Source organism: Anolis sagrei, chromosome 5 (assembly GCF_037176765.1).
Source record: "Anolis sagrei isolate rAnoSag1 chromosome 5, rAnoSag1.mat, whole genome shotgun sequence".
Lineage (NCBI taxonomy): Eukaryota > Metazoa > Chordata > Lepidosauria > Squamata > Dactyloidae > Anolis > Anolis sagrei.
Window position 1 is genome coordinate 167,020,014 of NC_090025.1, and position 23,791 is coordinate 167,043,804.

A 23,791-nucleotide genomic window follows, 5' to 3' on the forward strand; every position below is an offset into this window, starting at 1 on the left:
CCACATTAAACTAAGCTGATGTCAACATATTGAAGTAAAAGGAGAAAAAAAGCCTATCCCTTTCTTTACAAGTTATGAGGACTACAGCAAATGAATTCTAGGGATGCAAACACACTGTAGAGTTAATGCAGTTCGACACTACTTTACAGCCTTGGCACCATGCTGTGGAATTATGGGAGTTGTAGTTTTACAAGGTCTTTAGCCTTCTCTGTTAAAGTGCTAGTCTCTGGCTCACTAAATTACAATTCCCATGATTCTATAGTGTTGAGTCATGACAGTTAAAGTGGTATAATACCACATTAATTCTATAATGTAGATACACCCTAGGAAAGAGCAAATACAAGAGAGAAAACTGTGTTCTTAAGATCTGTTCACACACAAACACCCTTTTCTAGGATGATCTTCCTATCCTATTATATTTTCTTGATGACGAGTTTCCTACAGGATATATAGCTGTTTTGCATTAAAAATTCATATTATCAGGCCCAATGCACAGAAGCAGGAAGATAGGAGAGGAAACAGCTTCTAAGGCAACTTCGTTTAGTGGGTTTGCTTTTCAGGGGCAGCTGTCTTAAAAGACCAAACCTAACTATGAAAAGCGTGCTTGCATCCTCTGGAAAGAAAAGGCTGGTAAACCCTTTGGTGGGCTTTTTGTGTGATTGTTTCTTTCCACAGCTGTGTTTTTGAACTGCTCTTCCTGTGTTCTGTTATAGAATAGTCTTACAGGAACCAATCATTAGCGCTAAAATACCTCAGGTAGGAGTGCCAGTGTGACCTGCCAACCAATCAGATTGTGGATTGCAGTGAAAAAAACCAAACTCTTGAATTAATACTAACCATTCCAGCGCCAAATTAGAGATGGGAACAGAGTCTTTTTTTATTTAAAAAGGCCAGCATATGTTTGTGAGCATGTGATCGAAACTCCTCTGTGTTTCTATGCTGCACAGATACGAGAGTTTCCTAAAGAGAAGAGTAGTAAATCAGCCAAGCTTCTTGTCTTGTCTCTTTATATGTAACTACTGCATAGTATGAAAAATATATTTTCTCTTTTCCAGTTTCTTATTCACAATTTTAGCAAAGCATTTTTGGAAGAAAACTTAAATCGATTCCTGTTCATTCTCTCATTTCAACAAATGATCCCTCACACAGAAATTTGGTAGTCTCCTGTTGAATTCTAGGCTTCAAAGATTTCCCAAAATCACAGATTTCATCTATTTACTGGAATAGGGTGATTGCCAACAGTATATAAGCTAATTTCTGAGAGCAGCCTAGAGCCAAGAGTCCCCAGTCTTTGCACTGAATTGCAATAGTGTCCTCATTGTTGCCTCTATTCTTTTAGTATCACACATCTACATTTGCAAAGCATTTTTTTCAGCTTCAGAGATTGATACTAAGATTCTGATTTTATCAAAAAAAGCTGCCAGTAAAGGAATACATTTCTGAAACTCTGTGGAGGTCTATGGATACGATCATGACTCCTAAGAGAATTAAATGCTATGTCATGAGTGTGGCTTAAGCTACTTCTATCTAGCTATCCCCCCCCCCCCCCCCCCCAATTTGAGATGGTAACTTCCTGATTGATAATAGATACAATCACCAGCAGTTTCTGTGATTGCAGCCACAGATTCTGATCCGGTGGAGTTCTTCCACTGATGGGATGGCCTTCCTCTGTACAACAGAATCAGGAAGAGGGAAAGATATCTTCCTGAAATTCATGTTGATTCATAAAATATCCTTTGGGAGTTCTGTGATGTTGTCTAAAGAAGGGTTTTGGGTGTCAGATGAGGAGAGAAAGTTTTATCATACCACTGTCTTCACACTACTGTGGCATTTAAGCCTTAGGAATTGCTCTGTTCTGTCATATAAAAAGAGGAAGCCCTCCAGCCTGGTGGCCTCCTGAAGTTTCAGACTTCAGCTCTCATCATTTATTTTCAGTATATTCAGTGATCAGGAATTCAAGAAGATACAGTCCAAAAGATCAGTGAAACATCATATTAGGGAACACTGATAAAATCAGAAAACCATCAGTTCACATGTTATTAGGGTTGCTTGAGGATTTCAATTGGCCAATTTTTGCTATGCAGTTTTCAGTTCCAAAAAGAACCCAAAATATGCAGGAAGAATGTTATCAAATTATTTCGAATTTTTCTACACCATATGAAAGAATTTCACACTGATGCAGAAAGAGGCTAGAATGGGCTTATGAGTGAAACCATGCAAAACCTACAGGAACTGGAAATAAGTATTTTGTCTTTCCTGCCGTTGCACATGCATTACACAAACATATGATTTTGGGAATGTCATGACTGTGACATAGAGGAGAAAATGTTCTATGTTTAATTTAGCCCAAAAAAAAAACAACTTTCCAGCAGATGGTGCTCAAGTATGTAACGTTATCAGAACATTAGTATGTCAAGAAATAGTGTGATAGAATATGAGACAAAGAGCTAAGGTTTTACTGTTTCCAAGTGGATCAGATGAAAGATCTGCAGACAAAACAAGCTGAGTGTATGTGTGTTGTGTTTTGCTACAATGTGAAACCAGAACTCAGTTAACCACAACTCAAGCAACCAGAACTCTCAAGCAACTGGCAAAATTTAGAAGAAACAATACTTTAAATGCTTATAAATAATACTTTAAAAGTGAGCAAGACCAAATTATAATCACGTTCTTCCTTAAATAGTTTCAGTACAATAGCAAACATGTTTTTAGTCAACAAGACAGTTTCTTATTTTTGTAAAGCTTGTACTTTTATTGAGACAGATACTGAATACTATATTTGGAGGTAGGTGGCTGCCGAAACAGCCAAAGGGGGATGTTTTGTCTCTACCTTTGGTTATTGACCTATTAACTTGACACATACCACTTCTTATGCTTTCTACAGAAAGCCATAGGATTGACCTTAATGCATTTCTGCCTCTTTGCTCAAGGTAGCCAATGTGACTGACAATGAGACCCTTGTAGCAAGTAGGGCTCTTCAGGTATACATATGATGGGAAAGGATAATTAAAGACAGCTCCTTGCAGCACTTGAGACATACCAGGTCTTTCAGCCAACTCTAGACTAAGTGAAAGGGATTTCCCCTCCCTACTTTGATAGCAGCACTTGGACAGTCTGTGTTATTTCCATCTATTGCCCCAGGCTTTTTGGTGAAGAGCCCTTCATGCTAACTATGTATTTTCCTGTTAAAATATTGACAACCACATTCTCCACAATCCCACTTCTGCTGCCTACTCCAGATAATAGTTTGTGGGACTCTCTTGCTTGTAGGACAAAGGTGTCTGGCATCACATGCTCACAGTTGCTGATTTGGTTTTGAAGGTGAAAATAAAGCGATTGATATCTGTTACCTAACTGAAATCGGAAGATTCGGCACAAAAAGCCTAGAGATCCAAATCAGGCTATTTGAAACATAAATGCATACCTGTCCAATTGAAAAGAAGTATGGAGCAGCTGTTCATGCTTTCTCCCTTTCACTGGTTGACAGGAACACTCTACATTCTTTTAGAGAATGTGCTGCAGTAATTGGGATGAAATATTTAAATAACCTAACGTGAGTGACTGCAGAGAAGTATAAAATATACTTTGGGGTCAGGCCGGAAGGTTTCTGGGCAGAGAAGATTATTGTCCTTGTTAAGTTGGTGCAGCTGAAGCTGCAAGAAGTGAGCTATTATACAGTTATTAGTTCAGAGCAGGATCCTCCTAAACACAAAAAATCCTGCTATGTAAAGAGTCTTATCTCTGGGATTTATGTATCTGTTTCATGAACATTTAAAATTCACCTAAGGTAGGGAAGAAATGAAGAAACGTCCCCCATATTCTCTTTGCAGTGACCTGCTAAATTGCAAGTGGGCTTCCTCCATCCTAATAGCTATATGCCTGTGCTCCTTGCTCGTCAGTGATGAACATGTCAGGAAATATGTTCTTGGTTTTATTTAAGGCATACATAACAAGAGTGTGAAAAACTTCATATCATACAGATGTGATCATTCATACAGAGACATCATTTATTTTATATTAACAATTTCACATCTTCATCATTGCATGTTTACCAGAAAATACACATCAGCTATTTTTAACTTTGTTTTTCCAATGAATTTTTTTCCTCCCTCCCTTCCCGTTTGTCGTGCAGTCAGCTGAAGAAATGTTAACATCTCGCTCTAAACCTCTCAGTGGAGTCTCTGTTCCCTTCTCTGATATAACAGATGGGTTATTGCTTGTTATAATTATTAACATTTTGTGGTGTGAGACAGGGTTAGGGTGGGAGACTTTTTAAAAATAAAATTGGGGGTGTATGGGAATTATTTAAGGTTTGGAATGTTAACTTCAGTGGTGACTGTTTCTGTAATAGCAGGTCGTTGTGGCTGCACGCTCTAGTAATTGAGGCTGTATACTTCACCGAGCTTGTGGTAGAGCCTAGGGCAAGCTGCTGTCCCAAGAGAATGCTGGGATAGATAGAACTAGCCAATATGAGTCTGAACGTGGTGATTTTGCTGGTTGTTTTTAGTTCCAAATGTCAGCATGCTTAGTTTTGTTTTGATTTTTCTTAATTTCATAAATGCTACACCATCGTCTACCCTTACCCTTATTCAATCCTCCTTTTGTTTATAAGAAATCCAAGTTCAAGAGACTGAGGTGGGGAAAAGAATCTTTCCTTAGTTTCAAACTGCATCTCATCCTCATGTTTCTCAAATGTCAGTAGAAAAAATATTTTGGGGAAAGAGCACATTGGGTACATTTTGAGGCAAGCTGCTCAGTTGTCATTGTTGCCAAGGACAGTGGCAGTGACATCTGAACATGCTTGAGCATCATATGTATCAGTAGTTATACAGCCTGTTTGAAGGAAAAGAAAATGATCCTTGCTGCAAATCTGTATCTGGAGCTTTGTTGTGATCTTGCTGCAATTTTTTTCAGCTTTTTGTGAGCAACTCATTGGGATTAACAAAAAACTAAAAGCCCCAGGAAAGCTTCGAGTCATAACCTTTCACAGTTCAGGCAGAGAATCGGCAGAGACATTTTCCATTTTGCTGTAGCAGAGGGCATGAAGTGATACCAAATTCAGAACTGTGTTCATTCATCGCTAGTATCTAAATCAAGGAGAAGAGCTCTCTTTCTTGCTCTCAAGGTCAGCCATTTTGAGGCATTCCCTCCCCCCTAAGGGTTTGTTTTATTATAGAAATGGAACAAGTCAAACTTCTACAGTAATTATTAGGGCTTTGTTGCCATGGAACACCTGGATGGAGACAAAATGTTATGTCCACAATGAATTTTCATTGCAGGTGAACCAGTTCTATACTTTGAACATGACCTTTTGCCTCAGGTTTCCCTCTCTTCTTTCATTGCTCCCTTCAAAATACAGTACCTCTAATAGCATCCAGCAGAATAAAATTAAAATAGTAGTTATTCTTCACAGTTATAGATGCTAAGCAGAGAGAGAAATAAACACTCAAAAGTCTTATTGTTTTAGAGTAGCCTACATTGATTAATTAATATTATGTTATTTTATTTATACCTTGTGTTTCTACCAATATGTGACACAAGATGATTAAAGATATAAAATAAAACAAAATACAACTAAAATATGTTAAAAAGAGAAAAATATGGTTTAATGAAAACCTTTCCATTCCACAAGATACCTCTAATTCTAATTCTTGTAAGCCGATCCGAACCCTAGGGGAGTGGCAGCATATAAGTTCAAGTAATAAATAAATAAATAAATAAATAAATAAATAAAACGTATATTATTTTTGCATCCTCTGTCTTAAATATGTTCTTTATACATTGTAATTGCAGTTAGAATGTGCTGTCTTCTGCCATGCTGATGTTTGCATGGTAGTCTGCAGCATTTTTTGTGTTTGTAAACACCACTTTTTATTTACAAAGCAGTAACTTAATAAGCCTAGCAGCAGAGCAAGACTATTCCCTAAAGCCCACTCTTCACCAAACATCAGTCAGGTGTTAGAAGAGGAACATGATATTATCTCTTTATAACTCTTTATCTTTAGTGGGTCCAACAACATGTTGGTTATTTTATAAGATAAAGGAGAAATACTATGATTCTGTAAAATGCAATTCCTGCTCCAGAAGTCTTCTACTTAAGACAGGCAGATCAAAACTGGTTGTGTGCTTGAAATTAAAATTGAAAGTCAATGTCTTCTAAATAATGACATTGAGTAGACAGCAGCAGGTACATAGAAGATGTGAGGTACAGTAATCCACGGAAGACCTTGTAGAAGATTTTATGAAAGCTGTAATGAAAAAAAGAGGAGAGCATTCATATGAAGAGACAGAAGATGCCCTTTAAATGAGCGGGAGTAGATGAAAGGAGCAAAACCACAGAGCATAACCAAGGGGAGAGTCTCAAAGGCCAAGATTTTAAGGTTGCTGTTGGGAAAGCCAAAAGGGAATAACAACAAAATTTTAGGAAGGGGAAGACGTGGGCAAACTGATGAGAACTTGAAATATTTTTTCTCAAGTTATTCTGAATAGACAGAAGGAGAAAGGGGGAAGTTTGTCAGAAGACTAGATTTTAGTTATTTGACAGTCTGCATGGCTTGATCTTGACAGCCTGTTTCCCCCTCTCAAAGATTGCCCTCAGTTTGAGAAGGGTCAATTATGATGGATTTTAGACCTTAGAAGACTTCATCCAATTTTAGAAAGGTTTTGCTGTAGGCTGCTTTTCACATGTGTTTGTCTGTCCATGCAGATCATATTATGCATCAACTTCCCTTAGGTATGATAGCATTGGTTGATTTTCCCTTGGGCTAGTGCTTCTTTTGATTCTGGCTGGCCCATAATGTGAATGATGAGAAGCCCAGTAACCCGAGGACTTAAACACTGGAACTTTCCCCCTTTTTCCTCAAATTTCAGCACTAAAGGATAGGAATCACATGAATAGTCATTTTCTCAAGAGTGCTGCTTTGATTAAAATAATTATTATATTGTGCAGCACGTGTTCTTCTCCCCCCAATAAAAAAATTCTCAGGTAATGTTTTTTTCCAGGGACAGTTGGAAGCATTACATCTTTGTTTTTTTAAGTTTCTCTCTCTTTTTTAGTGTTGATTCATATTTCTATAGAGATCACCATAGCACTATCTATTCTGACTGAATTGCCTGTTGGAAACTTTTTGTAAGTCACAAGATTTCTCCACCTGGTACCATTCAAGATACTTGAGCTAGGGCCAGGGAGTATTTTTTTTAAATGCCCATGTACATGGGTTGAGGAACATTTTCGTGATTTATTGTGACGTGAGAGTTGATGCAGTTTGAAACATTTCCTCTCTGTATGTTGTGTATATAATTCAGTTTTGTGAGAGGATTGTGGTATCTATAAAGTCAGTTCTCTTCTTTCCTGCAGGGTGGATATGCAGCCTACAGATATGCACAGCCTGCTACCGCCACAGCAGCCACTGCTGCTGCAGCCGCTGCAGCGGCTTACAGCGATGGGTATGTAAAGAAGTGGGGAGGGGGGAGGTTGTGGTGTGTCTGGGAATCAAAAAATCACAGTTGTGTTTTGACCCTCCATTGGGTCAAACACATTCTCGGTGCACACATTGGATGCTTCACTTCCAAATGGATTTTGTCACTAGCAGAACTTTTGTGACCATAAGCATGTACCTCCTTAAAAGTGGTCTGACCAAATCTGTAGTCATCAAGAGTAAAGTTGCCAACTCTGTTCTTCATCCCTTGACAAGGTTATCCCACTTTTTGAGAGCAAGGGAAGGCATTGACCATGTGCAAAAGTATGTATTGGTTTCTACATTTTAGAAGTACTTGTTCTGTTTCACAAGCCTTTCTTCATCAGTTAGTGTATGTGCCGTTTTACAATTTTTAAATTTTAAATGCTCTGCATTTACATTCTGTAAAGGAGTCCATACAAGTACTTCCTTGATTGATACCTATGCATGTCACTGGAGGTCATTGTGCAAACTTAGGTAGCAACACACCATAACCCTTCTCTGAGCTCTTGTGTATGGTAGAAAGTAAGCCTTTTTCTAGTGTGCTTTAGACATGGTGGTAACTGAGAAGATAGACTTGATAGTTTCCTTCAATGGTCAGCATTGATGAAGATATTATCCCTAGTCAATGCTGATGATAAGAGGTCCCTATAAAGGCAGTGGTGTGACTTAATACTTCAAGCTGATCGTTGGGAAGGAATAAGAATTCTCTCTTTTCTTCAATAGCTAAACCAGCAGTTGTTTCCTCTTAAAACAGACCTCTCAAAGCAGACTTCTTTTCTTCAGTCATGTAGTGGGGAACAGGGCAAATTGCAGTCATTGTGACTTGGTCATCGTGACCAAGCCTATGTATACAGTCAGCCCTTCACATTCACTGGGAGTAGGATCCCTGCCAAAGTGAAAAATCGTAAATTAAAAAAATAGCTATTTTTTAAACCTGAAATATCTCTCTAGGAATGTTTGGGTCTTTCAGTTTATGATGGCATCAGACTGGAGAACCTAGATTTCCTAGAGAGTAAATTTTAGTCAAATCTACAAAAGACTAGTAAATATGGAAGACTAATTGTACCATCACTGAGTGTATTGTATTTTTGATGTGCCCTCACTTCTCCATGAGGAAATGACTACAGTTGCTTAGTGGTCTCAGATCCTTTAACTGTAAGTAGTATATGCCAAAGCAGATCATTGTCACAGTTGAGTCTGAACTGGCGAGGGAACAAATCATTTGAAAGTATGATTTATGTAGCTTCCATTTCTATTCTGCATCTTTTAAATTCTAGCACCACTCAAACCAAGCATTTGGTAGAACTGTGGCACCCTGACACTAGCAACATTGTGGGCTTTGGATGGTATGGGATCCCCCTTGTTTTCAAGCAGAGTTTGAGCACAGTCTCTGCTTTCTTTCTTGCAAATCTAAGACCACTAGTCTCTTATGGTGAATATTTTATGGCACAAATGGTACATTTCAACACCACTGAAAACTTACTTTCCGAGAAAGGGGGCATTCTTTGAAATAATGTTTCTATTTAACATAATCTGGGGTCTCATATTTGAATCTGGGGTTGCCACCTCTGTGTACACAGCCTTATGACTCCCTCCTGAAATAAGTTGGATCTAAAAAATGGGGTGATTGACTCTTTTTACCTTTCTTCTTGGGACAGTGGCCTCTTCTAAGTCTTTTCTTGAAGTGACTTTTCTTTCTCCTCCCCCCCTCCTCAGTTATGGCAGGGTGTATACAGCAGACCCTTACCACGCCCTTGCCCCTGCTGCTAGCTATGGAGTTGGCGCTGTGGTGAGTATGTTTTGTCTTTTCTCCTCCTTCATGGTGTTTTTTCTTTACCAACATACCTTTGCATGAGTATTATTGAATGAAAACATCAAATATACTCGTCATAAGAGAGAGAGAGTGATAGTCTGTCTTGTGCATGTTGAGGAATGATTAAAAATGGAAAGATAAACCACTATCCACTCCCAGTCCCACCAATACTACAGTGGCAGAATCCCCACATGGCAGTTGATGTCTGAATATAGGTGTTTCCTCAAAGTTCCCAGATAAGGTTCAGAAACAGTCAAGACTTTAAAGCAGCATTTCTATATGTACATGTTTTGTATAGACATTAATTGCCAAATATAATTCCTGAGTCAAAGTTGCTGGTTTATAGTCTTGTTCATATCCAGTTATTTAGCTGAGATGACTGTAAGTCATAATTTCCAGCAGGTTCATTTGGAAATTAAGCTGAGCACCCAGCTTTCCTCCCCCTTTAGTTTCAAGCATTTCCAGGTTTTCTGCAAGGAATGAGCTGTCTGCAAGTGCCATTCTATTACCTGAATGTGACTTCTGTTTGAAGTTGGCTTTACATTCACGGATGCACAATTCTTTATGCTTACATTGGAATATTTGTCCTCTTTTGTCTGAAATTAAACTTGGAAAATTTCTCCTGGGGTTTTGAAGTGAAGGAAGGAAGGCCTTGCAAGTGACATATGCCTCCCCCGCCAGTATTCTAATGGTTGCTTTCTTCCCTTTGTTCACCTCTACAGGCAAGTTTATACCGAGGAGGCTACAGCCGATTCGCCCCTTACTGAAGTGACATGAGCCCCCCTGCAAATGGGACAGCCCCCCCAGTTCATGAGGCCTGGCTATTGCAATATTTACTAGTAGAGGAACTCTATAGCAAGAAGAGGAGGAAAACAAAAGAAAAAACAAGAGAAATACTTTTTTATACCTCACTATGTTCTTTGAATATGTATTTTTTCCTTTAAATTTCTGCCTTTAATTCTTTTGTTCCAAAGATTGTGCATTTTTGGGTTGTTGGTTTTTTTTGGGTTGTTTTTTTTAACTGTGGTAAACATAATGAATTTCCATGTCTGTATATTCGTAGCTTATCCTACCAATCACAAAAGAGATTAATAGAGCTAAGGAGCATCCTTAGGAAACAGTATCATGGAATTAAATCAGGAACATGCAGGCGTTTATATTTCACATGGGTCTGGTGCCTGAGGCCTGCAGTGACATAAGGAAGATCCCCTCTCCCCCCGAGGGCCATGCTCATTGGCTGCAGCTGGAACCTGCATGCTGTTGGAGACCCAAATGTCCCCCATTTTATTGCCTTCTGGCATACATGGGCTCAGGACAGTTCCAGAAGCATCAAGATTTTACAATTTTCAAGACAATGCTCCTCAAAGCTGCCCAAAGACTTTGTCTCTTAATGGTTTTAGGGGTCAAGACTTGAAACGAATATTTGATCTTACTGCTTCTCTTCATACACTTTACTTTAGTGATTATTGCCCCTCTACCAAGGCTCTCCTCTGTTTCTTTCACTTGCTGTGGTCTTCCTGTCTATCCACCCTCTCCCTTTTTTCTGTTCTGGAGGAGCAGCAGACAGGAGACAATGACTATCACACCTGAAGCCATGGCAAAGAGAGTTCTCTCTGAGATAATCAGGAATCTGATGGCGGAGCTGCAACACATCCCGAAGTTAGAATTGAACAATGATGGAGAAAGCTCTCAACAATTAGACTCTTCAAAGGTCCAAGACCTTCTTTTCATCATGAGCTGATTAGCTCGGCTGCAAGAATGCTACTGAAAAAATGCATGAGAAGAAGACAGAAAAGGTGTTCTGATACATGATCCCAAAAAAGTGGCAGAATTGGTGGTGACAATCTTCTGTGTCACAGCACTATTCTGTAAGTCACCCTTATATAGCTTTGGCATCTGGAGAAATCCAAACACGTTTCAAAACAATTTAAAAAGAGGAAACTTTTGCCTTGATACACAGCCCAGAACCTTTAGGGGGTTATCTATCATCTCCCACCACACTCTAGAGAGAAAAATCTGCATCCATTCTGCTCAGCTTGCAGAAGTATTGCAAGTTTTTAGCTGAGAGGGGCGTTTGGAAGACTCGGAGCGCAGAGATTTGCTCCCTTAGATTTTTTTTAAAAAAAAATGTATGTGGAATGCCCTTTATTTAATGCAGTGGGTGCCTTGTAAGTTACTATAGAAGCATGCATTTGACAACAAGCCACTGCTTTCAAATATCTGCCGCTAATTTTGGAAGTTGAACTAGCAGAAGAGATCCTGCATTACCCTCTGAGCTTTCACAACTTTCTTGGCACCTCTTGCAGATTTTCTGCAGCTTTTACCTTTAATAAAGCCCTACCTGTTAGAGAAGCACAATTCCCTTTGGCTCCATGGCCTGCCTAAATTGGTACTGGGTGACATTTCACCCTTGAAAGGGCAGCTAGAGGGTGGACCTGTAGCTGAAGCCTGCTCAGTTCATTTCATCATCTGTCTACTGATGTCGATATAGGAACAGAGACATCCTGAAACACTTCAATGAGCTGGACTATTGAGGAGACAAACTGATCCAGCCTCACATGGCTCTCATCTTTGCCCCCGCTCCTTGTTGTACCCTCTTTAGTGCTTGCACCGAGGATGCTGGAGAGGAAGCCTGAAGAGAGACGGGCACGGAAAATCTTAATTAAGCTAGAGACTCTAACAGTGTTCATTCTCTGGAACAAGTTGACACCAAACTGCCAGCCTGTTGGCCACTTCTATTTCTGTTTTTTGTTGTCTTATTTTTCAAGCCAAAGTTTGGTTTGTTGCTATTATGACAATTTCTGTTGTTTTTGTATATAAATATTTTAGTTAGCTTGAAAAGGGGGGAGAGGGGAATGAGGGGTGCCTGGGCTTTCACAAAATCAAGGAAATGAGGAAGCAAGGCTTTCCTAGCTTACCTAAATGTTTTGGTCTTAGCAGAAGGCTGTTATCACCACAGAGCAGTTGAGGGTGGAATTGGACTTAATTCCTCCCCAAGGAACAAGACACAGCAAAGATCTCTGAAATGGATTAGCAACTGTGTGATAGGAAAATCTCTGTGTTAATGTTACAGAAAGTGATGCAGACTGCATAGCTCTTCCCAATATAATTGGGTCAGCTTAGCTGTCTTGCATATCAAATACCGAATACATTGGATACCCATGGATTTTACAGGCTGTGCAGCTCCTCTGTTAAGGAAGCTGAGTACCACTCAATGCAGGTCATAAAAGACTGAGTGGCATCAATATCCCATCCTGTTAGAAATATTTCCTAGTTTGAGAATCATCTGCTCCATTTAAGTTGTATCGGTACTAAGGTCACCTGCACTGAAGTCACCTGCAGGCTAACATTAGACAAGCCACTTCCCTTGCCTATTTTTGTATCTGTAAGATGAAAAGGCAAAGTAGCCCCTCTTTTGTGAAACACAGTGAGATCTGTAGTAAAGAACACTATTGTTAACAGTACATTCATGCCTCCATAACTCTTAAAATGTCCAACAAACTGATTTTGTAATATAGCAGCTCTTTAGCCATTTACCTGATGGTTTCACAAATATCCTAGACATCTAAATAGAATGGATTCAAAGCTAAGGCTTTGTGTATTTTCCTACAGCCCCTGTCCCATGTCTAGTCAGTGTGAGGGGCTCTTAGATATCAAGAATGGGAACCAAATTTGGGCGACATCTTTTTTCATTGTGTCCCACACCTAAACAAAAAGAGTTTGCAAGCAGCTAGGGGAATACATATAATGCTGCTTACCAACTCCAACATGTGAGGGATCCTGAGCACTGTGGGGGGAGAGGTTTGTGTAAGGACGTGTTGCCTGTTTGCACTGGTTTTAAAATGGGGAGGGGGGAATCAAAATCCTAGTAGACAAGATGGAGAACTGGTGTAAAGGTTTTGTGTGTTTTTATTTTTGTCATGCTTTTGAGAATGTCAAATAGGTTTGCAGTATACACCAGTATACTTGATTCTTTGTTGGATAAAACACTATTTTCATGAAGTTATTGTCTGAAGAGTCCAGCCCCCTCCCTACACCCTGCTTTACCCTAATCTGGTCCTGTTTGGAAATTGCTTTTATTTACAGTGTAATAAAACGAAACCTCCAGTAATTGAGACAAACTATTTTCTCGTAGTCAGAGTGAAAATGGTCTTTCTAGTGTGTTTTGCTAGTGTTCTCCCCTCCCCCACCCCATATACCTCCCCCGACTTTCCCATCTTACTTTTAAGATGGTGAGAACATCACTGCTACATAGGGGAATGGAAGAAAACTGCAGAAATGTATCCACATTCAGAGCTGGCTGCCATAAATAACCAGACACTACAGAAATGTTGGCAATCCTTCTGCAGTAAATTTTGTCCATATTTCCAGGCCACCGCCAGTTGGAGATTATTAGGGAGTCGTTTAAGACAAGTTGATTCAAAACACTGCCAGTTGACAATGACTGGAAACTGAAGTTTTCTTTCTTTTTTTAAAAAATCCTGCACTCTAGCAGTTGCAATCTTTCCTGCCAACTTTATTTTCCTAAAGCCGTCCACTGGAGTATTCATTTGGCGAGGAGTCTGCATCATGTCACTTAGTTAACGGTTACTTTTTAAAAAAAAGGAAAATTGGGGTTTTTCCCTTTTGGATGGAACACTAAAAGGCCTTTACTGCTTTTTGAGGAAGAACTGTCAAGGAATATATCCCTACATTCAGCATAGCTATGCATTGCAGTTTTGGCATCTTGGTTTGACTGGGGTTTACGAAGTGATCCTTCCAGATATTTTTTTTTTTGAACGAATGAATGAATAAAATAACTAGGGCAAAGCTGACCCAATAAATATTTTTAGGCAGAATGATTAGACAGTACTGAGATGACTGTAAGTTTAGAGACTACCCAGAATGAATAGGTAACACTCCAAACTGATCACTGAGAGGCCTAAAATGCTCCAGGCAGACTTAGCCTCATCTTGCAGTCTGTCCTGCACCTCTTTCCTTGCCAGGTACCTATGGGACATAGGATACATTGTAGTCTCTCTTCCTCTGGATCATTTCCCAGGTTGACCAGGGTCTTGTTTACCTGTTCACTCTGGAAAAGGAGTATCTGGATTTCAGGACATTGTGGCCGTCTCTAACACCCCCAACCCCATCCCCTTTTAAGTATCATATTGTACAGTAGCTTTCAAACCATACAGTATTCATTGGGTTACTCTTATTATTATCAAGTAGCTGGAATTGTGAAGGTCGGAGTAGTTAGAATTTTAGCTTTTATTCCTTTTTTTTGTATTACTATCCATGTGTATAAATTATTGATCATGTTGCTGGCTTTTATAAACTCTAAAGCAAGGGAGGAGCCCTTCCTCACCCTTTGCGAATGGTAATGAAGCACTGTTTTTAAATAAAAGAGAGAAACACCACTCCCAGACTCGGTTGTTTGTATTCCAAACTTCTCATATGAAAAGGCTCTACAAGTCTCAAGTCTGTTTCCCATTATAAACAGTTTTTTCTTGCTTTGATCTGCAAAACCAATCTGATCCCTTAAGAAATAGCTGTGAAACACAGTGAAATGGGCTTGAAGAAATGAAAATGAGGAATTCTAGGGGGAAAGGTTTAAATATTCAATCAGAATAAATGGGGGATAGTGAGTAATTGCTTTCATTTATGAAATTTATATAGTACTTTTCAAACTTTGAGTGGTTTTTTAAAGGACTAAAGATGCTTTATTGTCTTGGCCTGAATTTTCTCATTTTATAGTATTTTATCTTTTACATCATTGTAATATTATCAGAACCTTTATCCAGTTTTAATGTTCATTTTTTGTATGATTTTAGCTATATTGTGCTTTTAATTAGCCACCTTGAGTGCTTATTTTAGGAGAAAGGTGGGAGGATACAAATAAATTCAATCACCAGCTTTCCAAAGAGACTTATAATAGAAAATACATACACAAACACACAAAACAGTAGAGCAAAACATCAATGTCAGTAACTCATCACTAGAAGAACAAGACTAAAGATAAAAAGGATGAATGAAACGAAGTAGTTAAAATGAGCAACATTGTTCCTCACTAAAGAGATTGAATCCAATAACTAAAGATTGATTAATCCAAGGCTAGAGTCAATATTGTAGGAAGAAACATTAACAACTTTAGATATACATATCAAAAAAATTTTGATGGCTGAAATCGAGGAGGAGCTGACGAGCCTTATAACCAAGGTGAAAGAAGAAAATGCAAAAGCTGGATTGCAGTTAAACATAAAAAACCAAGATGATGGCAACCAGACTGATTGATAACTGGCAAATAGAGGGAGAAATGTGGAAGAAGTGACGGACTTTATATTTCTAGGGGCAAAGATTGCTACAGACGCAGACTGCAGCCAGGAAATACATTTACTTCGTGGAGAGCAATGACCAATCTCAATAAAATAGTTAAAGAGTAGAGACATTACACTGGCAATGAAGATCCACATAGTTAAAGCAATGGTATTCCCTGTAGTCACCTATGGATGCGAGAGCTGGATCATAAGGAAGTCTGAGCAAAGGAAGATGGGTGCATTTGAACTGTGGTGCTGGAGGAAAATTCAGAGAGTACCTTGGACTGCAAGAAGATCAAACCAGTTCATACTCCAGGAAATAATGCTCACTGGAGGGAAGGGTTTTAGAGGCAAAGATGAAATACTTTGGCCACATAATGAGAAGACAGGAAAGCTCGGAGGGGATAATGATGCTGGGGAAAATAGAAGAAAAAGAAAGAGGGGCCGACCAAGGGCAAGATTAATGGATGTTATCCTTGAAGTGACTGGCTTGACTTTGAAGGAATGGGGTGGCCACAGCCGACAGGGAGCTCTGGCGTGGGCTGGTCCATGAGGTCATGAAGAGTCGAAATGACTGAACAAATAAACAACAACAACAAAGAGGTTGAAACAGAAATATATGTGGTGGTCCTCCTAAAGATATGAAGGGGACTGAAATCTCTCAGGAGCAGGCATCAGGGCAGCTTGCAACCCAAGCATTCTGTTAAAATTAAATTAAATCTTTTTAAAAACATGTTATGGAGAAAAGGTAAAAAGGTTAAAAGGCATAGCTTTTGAATCCTTCCTGTGCTGCTGAGTGACATTAGTCAAGTCACTTTTAACTTGGCTCATTCTGGCATGCTGTTTATGATTTTTTGTTTTGTTTACTGGATCAGAGTTACTAGAACAGTTTTCAGAACATTTTCACACCTCATCCCTGTAGCAAGTGAAGATAATAACCTGTGGTGTGGTGGTTGCAAATAAAGGAGGGACAAGCTGTGGATTTTCTGTACCTCAAATGGAGAAGCACATGCTTCTGATGCAGAAGAACCTCAGGCTCAAGTCCCAGCATCTATTATTAAAAGATGGCAGGGCAGCTATGTCCCCTCAGATGTTTCTAGGTTGTTCTTCCAGTCATTCTTTGTTATGTTGACTAGGGCTGATGGAAGCTGTGGACTAACATCTGGAGGGCCACAGTTGCCTAACCAAATGTTAAATGGATCAGGTTGCAGGATTGGTTTTGTAGGAGATATCTGAGTCTTTGGGAATGGCAGACATAACTGGGCCAGGCAATCTCTGTCTCTGGCAACTTGACATTCATATTCGCTTATCACTGCATATGAGATATGAAACATGGGATGGGAGGTCTAGTAATGCTAATGCTACACCTGGCTCTTGACATTTTTTAGGGATTGACCTTGGACAAGCCAGTAAACATCCATCATGTCCTGGACAGTCATGTTGAAACCAACTTTGCTAGCTATGGATAGGGAAGCCCTGAGGCAATCTGCAATTGTCAAGAGATTTTCCTAGCATACTAATGTCTTCAAACGGACTCTGTGTTCCCATGCTTTTACCTTTAAAAATGAAAAAATTAACTTCTTGTAAGCCAGTGTTGAAGGTTAACACATTTATATTGACAAAGTGCTTTGAGATGAGCAGATAGAAGGTGCTTTTAGTTATGGAGTGTTAGTCACTAGCACATTAGCATTTTTTTCAAGCAGATAAGCTTAATAGGCAGAGAGCAACTGCAAATTACTCTACTGGAAGCTGCTTTTAAAGCAGGATTATTCTTGCAATCAATTTCCAGGGTTGTCAACCCATCAGTGAACTGAGTTTTGTAGCAGTGCCATCTAGTGGTTGATCTACATGTGGATAGACTTGATCTTCAGATCATTAGTGTATTTCAGGAAGATGCAGAAGAAGCTGAGCTTTGAAAAGTTGATGGCCATTGGCCTCCATGTAGAATTCTGGGAGCTGTACTCTACAAAATCAATACTTCCAAGTTCCCCTAAGCCAGTGTTTCCACCTGTGTTTTTACATAGCAAAGGAACATAGGTTTAAAAACAGTAATTTCATTCTACCCCCAATCTGATTTAGGGAAGTAGCCAGTGCAATGAACTCCATGGGAGAAATTCAGTTTTAAAATAGATTTTTATGCTCTTTCACTAAGGCAGTGGTTCTCAACCTGTGGGTCTCCAGGTGTTTTGACCTACAACTCCCAGAAATCCCAGCCAGTTTACCAGCTGTTAGGATTTCTGGGAGTTGAAGGCCAAAACATCTGGGGATTAAGAACCACTGCTGTAAGGAGTTCCCTCCCTCCACACCTAAATCCTTATAACAACTCTGTTAGGCTGACAGTGGCTTCTCCTTAGTTATATGAATGGTGATTTCAGTCCTGGTTTCCCTGAACCTGGTCCAGGATTCTGCAGAACCCAGTTTTCTGTAAAATACTCAAAAAATCACTACAAAGAATAGCAGAGACTAGCATGTGGTCTGCAATAGCTCCAGTATATCCACTGCATTATAATTGCTTGTTTTGAGCCACATGGAGTAACTGACTTCGTATGGAGGTGGGGAAATATAGCATTTTCTGGAATGGCATTTTTATGTGCAGCAAGACATATCTTTAGAATGTGGATCATTTAAGCTTTGGACTGCTTTTGCACATTTTATCTTCATTATTGAACTTACAGAAATGTTGATACGACACATGGTGCAGGTTATGGAACATTTTTTGTTCAATAATATGCTAGAAAAACATTGAAGGGTTTTGTCTTGGCATTCATATTTGAAAATGTTGAGTATGATGTTTTAAGAGTAGGGAAAACAAAAACGGCTGTGTGTGCTTCAAAATTTTCTTGTTAAAGCAGCCTTCATGCTTTTATTTGGATTTCTTCCAGGTAGGTGCACCCTACACTATGGATGGTGGCATGGTAACACCACTATCAATTTTAGTCCGAGATATCAACAAACTACCCAAATTGTTAGGATATGTTTTGGGAATACAGTTCAGCATCATGGATAGCTCATGCAAAGTTTCGTTTAAACCCCAGAGTTTTAATCACTGTCTCACTGATTCTGAAGCTACCAACTACTGCTCTACCTACATAGTCTTTGTTCTCCAAATGGTTTGTACTCCAACCTCTACAAGTCCCAGTTAACATGACATCAACATTAAATTTGAAATCCCAAACATCTTGTGGGCCAAAGTTGAAGAACTATTGATTTACAAGATCTCCCTGTCACTCCAATCTTGGTTACTATTAGCCATCTAATTTGTACTTGCTGTCTTCTGAATTGTGAAGGGAGAACTTTATGTAAGATGCAGCTTACTGTATTGTGTGGCTGTATTAAACACAGCTTAGTGCAAAGACTAAAGAAGATAGCACTAGAACTGTTTGTTGTTGCCAAAAATGTTCTGCTCAAATAGCTCCTCAGTATGTATTGTACCAGAAGGCAGAATTCGACTTTTTCCCTCTGAGAGATCAAATGACAGTTGGCTCCCTTGGTGCTACAAGCAAATCATGCTTCAAGTCATCTGCAGGCCCAGCACAACGCATCTTCTCTTAACTGTCAGCCAAGACCAGCTGTCTCATTTTTAGAAGCTTTCTCCGCCGCCATCAACCCACCCTAATTCATTTTGCTTGCTTAAGGGCATGCTAAGGGCTACACTTTAACTTTAGTGTGTGTTGACGTAAATTGAATCAGCTTGTTTTATTAATAAGTCCCATCAAAGCCATTTTCATTCTTTTGTGTAGAAACAACCACATAAAATGAATTGCTTCTAAATACAGCATGTCCCTCCAAAAAGTGCAAAGCCTTAATGGCTTATAGTTATGGAATATTTTGTTTTGCATTTCCCCCCATAAAACCCACACATACATCCTTTGAATAGGATTAAAGATCCCAATGTCTTCAACAATACGAACAGTGCATTGCTGCACAGAGACAACAAGTTTAACCCCTTAAATAAAATTGTAATTTAAGGTGGAATTTTAACTATGATTAAATCATTATAACATTTATTCTTCAATGTAAATGTATAACTTTGCTGGGGTGCTGCTTTTAGCAGTTGAAAGTGTACACATTTTTTAAAATTCCATATAGTTATACCATGCTTCCCTTAACACATTTCAGTGTTTTATATTCTATGACCTCAGAGGTACTTAAAACAACCATGTTTACAGCAGTAATTGTATGATGTTGCACTGCAGGTGGTGCCTTCCTTCAGTTTTAAAAATACATTATTTGTTGACCTTTGGCAGCCATTTACATAGTTTGCCAAAAGAGCAAAAATGATCAATTTAAAATGAGTCAACCCAGGTGAAATAGCAGTCGGATCAGACTGACAGGAGCCTGGCAGTGCCAAGCACAAAACAAAAACAAAACAAAAGCAGCATTAGATCTGCCAAAGCAGTGCTTCTCAGCCTTCCTAATGCCACGACACCTTAATACAGTTCCTCATGTTGTGATGATCCCCAATCCCCAACCATAAAATTATTTTTGTTGCTACTTCATAACTGTAATTTTGCTACTGTTATGAATCGCAGTGTAAATATACAGGATGTATTTTCATTCACTAGACCAAATTTGCATAAATACCTGATACACCCAAATTTGAATACTGGTGGTGTTGCGGGAGATTGATTTGTCATTTGGGATTTGTAATTGTTGGGATTTATAGTTCACCTACAATCAAAGAGCATTCTGAACTCCACTGATGATGGAATTGAACCTAACTTGGCACACAGAACTCCCATGACCAAGAGAAAATACTGGAAGGATTTGGTGGCATTAATCTTGAGTTTTGGAGTTGTAGTTCACCTACATCCAGAGAGCACTGTGGACTCAATCAATGATGGATTTGGACCAAACTTGGCACCAATATTCAATACGTCCAAATGTGAACACTCATGGAGTTTGGGGGAAAATAGACTGACATTTGGGAGTTGTAATTGCTGGGATTTATAGTTCACATACAATCAAAGAGCATTCTGAACCCACCAATGATAGAATTGGGCCAAACTTCCTACACAGAAGCCTCTATGATCAACAGAAAATACTGTGTTTTCTGGTGTTCTTTGGCCACCCCTCTGACACTTCCTCACCATCCCCCCCCCCCCAGCGGTCCCGACCCCCACGTTGAAAAACGCTGTGCTAAAAACTTAACCCCCCCCCCCAAACATAATTATAAACCTCAACATATTTTTGTCCAAGATTGATAATAGTGGACAGAGCTTGGAAAATAGAATCATAGACTTTAAGAGCTGGAAGAACAACAGGGGCCATCAAGTCCAACCCCATGCCTTGCAGTAATGAGCAGCTAAAGCACGCTTGAAATATGCTAATCAAGTCTCCAAAGAGTCCACCACTATTGAAGCGGGTTTTGTTTTTTGTTTTTTTTTAGAATAAAGGAGTTATTCCTATTGTTTAGATGGAATCTCTTCTTGAATTTCAATCCTTTAGTTTGGGTTCTAATTTCTGGAGAAGCAGAAAACAAGCTTGCTCCAGCTTCTTGTGACACCTCTTCAGATATTTTAGCATCTTGGTCACCCTTCTCTGGACACTTTCCACCTTGTCAATATCCATCTTGAATTTTTGGTGCCCACAGCTGCATACAATGTTCCAGATCAGGACTGATCATGACAGAATAGTGTGGCACTAATACTTCACTTGATTTGGACACTATATTCCTGTTGATACTGCCCAGAATTGCATTGGCTTTGGACAGGGCCAGCTACCATAAGCTGGGAGTGTGGCACTTGGAGTCCCTTCCCAAAAGGCTTCAGAATAGTGTTCAGAATGGGAATTCCTCCATAGAGGAGGCCTGACAGGAAAGAAAGGGGAAAGGCATTGTGCAAGGAGAGACAGGAAATGTGATAAGGAGTTCTCAAGTTGCATCATCTGTGATGTGTGAGAAACCCTGACAGATGGAATTAGAAGTTGAAGATTCACAGCAGCTGATTACTTGAGAGAAGGAAACCGGATCTCATAATGGGGTCACCATGGATGGAGAAGGAAACCAAGCTTTGGAACTGTGACATTCAAGGTAAGCTGGGCAGATGTCTTCTAGCTACAGAAATCTAAAAAGGAAAAGTATCTTTTCTAAGAGTACAGCATTTCAACCTCAATGGGAAAAAGATTAGAAAGTATGGTAACTATATAAATGCAGAAATTTGCTTTTTCACACGTTTTAGATTCAAGGCAAATCTGTGAAATGATAGAAACGTTCAATCTCCAGGACTGTTTTATGGAACCTGTTCCAGAGGAGTTTCCAGTCTTTGAGAGTAGATCTATTTATCACAGCTATGAAGCTTGTTGTTTCCCTATACAATAATTATGTGTGTTTAATTCTCAGGTATTTGCTAAGCTTCCCCTCCTGAATAGCTTCATATGAATGTCACTGTGACCAATCTGCCTAAATGCATTGCTGTCATATTTCAAGGCACCATTAGAGGTTCATATAACTCAGATGTATGTATTGAGAGCATACTTTGCAACATTTTTCAGCTCACATAGCTACTAGCCATGCTGGCTAAAGGATTCTGAGAGTTATAGTCCAAAAGATAATATTTCCAAGTTCTGAGTATGAAGGCAAACAAATGTGCAGAGAAAGACAGAAGGAAGATGATTAGGAAAAACAACTCAGCATGTTGAACTTGTCTTTATTTCAAGGGGTGGATATAAATGTTTTGCCCCCACTCCATTCTTCTGACAGAGCCATTAACAACCAAGACAGTGTAGGGCAGTGGTTCTCAACCTGTGGGTCCCCAGATGTTTTGGCCTTCAACTCCCAGAAATCCTAACAGCTGGTAAACTGGCTGAGATTTCTATGAATTGTAGGCCAAAACACCTGGGAACCCACAGATTGAGAACCACTGGTGTAGGATGATAGTTCCTGGCTGCTGTTCAGGCACATCCCAGTGAGAAAGTAGAGGTGGGTCACGCAGCCTCTTGATTAGGATGTCATTACATAGCCAAGCTTGTAAGTTTTGCTTATACATTTCTGCTGCTCCTTTGGTTGCTTCTTTGTGTTCTTGGCTCAGAGGACTACAAATGGATCCTAAACATGTCTACCTGAGGGGATTACAGCATAGGACAGTGGTTCTCAACCTGTGAGTCCCCAGATGTTTTGGCCTTCAACTTCCAGAAATCCTAATAGCTGGTAATCTGGCTAGGATTTCTGGAAGTTGTAGGCCAAAACACCTGGGGACCCACAGGTTGAGAACCACTGGCATAGATGTTTTTGAAGGCGAGTATGCAAAAAGATTCTCTTTGTGTTTACCCTACCAAATAAAACTGTCACATACGGGTTGAAGATAGGGCTCATGTGCACATCAGCCCCTGGATTTAGTCCTACTATCCACTGCTGTTGTGGAACTTAGGAAAAAAAACCATTGCATTAGCAGGTCTTGTGTAAAGTTTGGAAAAGTGTCGATGCTGAAGTAACTCCTGGTAACTATTCTTGAGAATTATGGACCTTGCTTCTGTTATCCAGCATTTCATAGATGTTCTGGGGTGCTTTCAGCAGTGTTTCCAACTCACTGCCCCCCCCTTTTTTATCTTGAGTGCCATTTCATCCTTGGCTCCCTGTTTAAATGCTCAGCATCTCTGAAAATGCTGAAGACACCGAATCCCAGTAACAAATCCCACCTGAGAAAATCCTGAGCATTTTGGTCCCTCTGGCCATTGCATTTCAAAACCTTTTTTTAAACTTAGAATCATATAGCTGGAAGAGAACACAAGGGGGCACTCAGTTGCAGGAATATGCAATCAAAGCGCCCCTGACAAGTGGCCATCCAGCCTCTGCTTTAAAATATCTAAAATTGAGAGTCCACCACACTCCAAGGCAGTATATTCCACTGTTGATCAGCTTTTACCATCAGGAAGTTCTTCCTAATGTTTGGATGGAATCTCTTTTCCTGCAATTTGATTCCATTTCATTGAAGCCCAAGCTGTAATTCTTGCAGAAGTTGCTAACTAAACTAAAGCCTCCAATTCAGGATTAGCTTGAGCAATTGTAAATGCATTTGCACATATTTTTATTTCTTTCGCAGAGCCTCATATATTAAATCAGTTAATTCATTCATCACCATTTTTAGGCTTACTGCACATGGTTGCACTGCTGTCTGTGGTTTTATTAATTCAGCTGAGTCAATATGGTCAGACATAGAAGCAGAAGCATGAGTAATTGTCACTGTTGCCTCTAAGCCGATTCCAAACTCTGTGAGAAGAGCCAA

The 23,791-nt window shown here is 39.5% G+C and overlaps 2 protein-coding genes across 11 annotated transcripts in view; both read left to right on the forward strand.

The window, feature by feature from the left end:
• The window catches only part of RBFOX2 (RNA binding fox-1 homolog 2), a 196,646-nt gene extending 181,974 nt beyond the window's left edge, over positions 1–14,672 (forward strand). For 5 of the 10 annotated variants that reach the window (XM_060776968.2, XM_060776964.2, XM_060776972.2 and 2 more), the window contains 4 exons: positions 714–756; positions 7,358–7,446; positions 9,177–9,249; positions 9,996–14,672. In XM_060776968.2, coding sequence (XP_060632951.2) covers positions 714–756; positions 7,358–7,446; positions 9,177–9,249; positions 9,996–10,040 — 250 coding nt within the window. In that variant the 3' untranslated portion in view covers positions 10,041–14,672. Of the gene's footprint in view, positions 1–713; positions 757–4,132; positions 4,210–7,357; positions 7,447–9,176; positions 9,250–9,995 lie in introns of those variants that run through there. The other 5 variants (XM_060776970.2, XM_060776966.2, XM_060776965.2 and 2 more) reach the window with 3 other exon arrangements.
• A 6,299-nt stretch (positions 14,673–20,971) lies between these two features.
• Positions 20,972–23,791, forward strand: part of MB (myoglobin) — a 49,141-nt gene continuing 46,321 nt past the window's right edge. The window contains exon 1 of the mRNA XM_067469218.1: positions 20,972–21,600. The gene's annotated coding sequence lies outside the window, so the exon portion shown is untranslated. The remainder of the gene's footprint in view (positions 21,601–23,791) is intronic.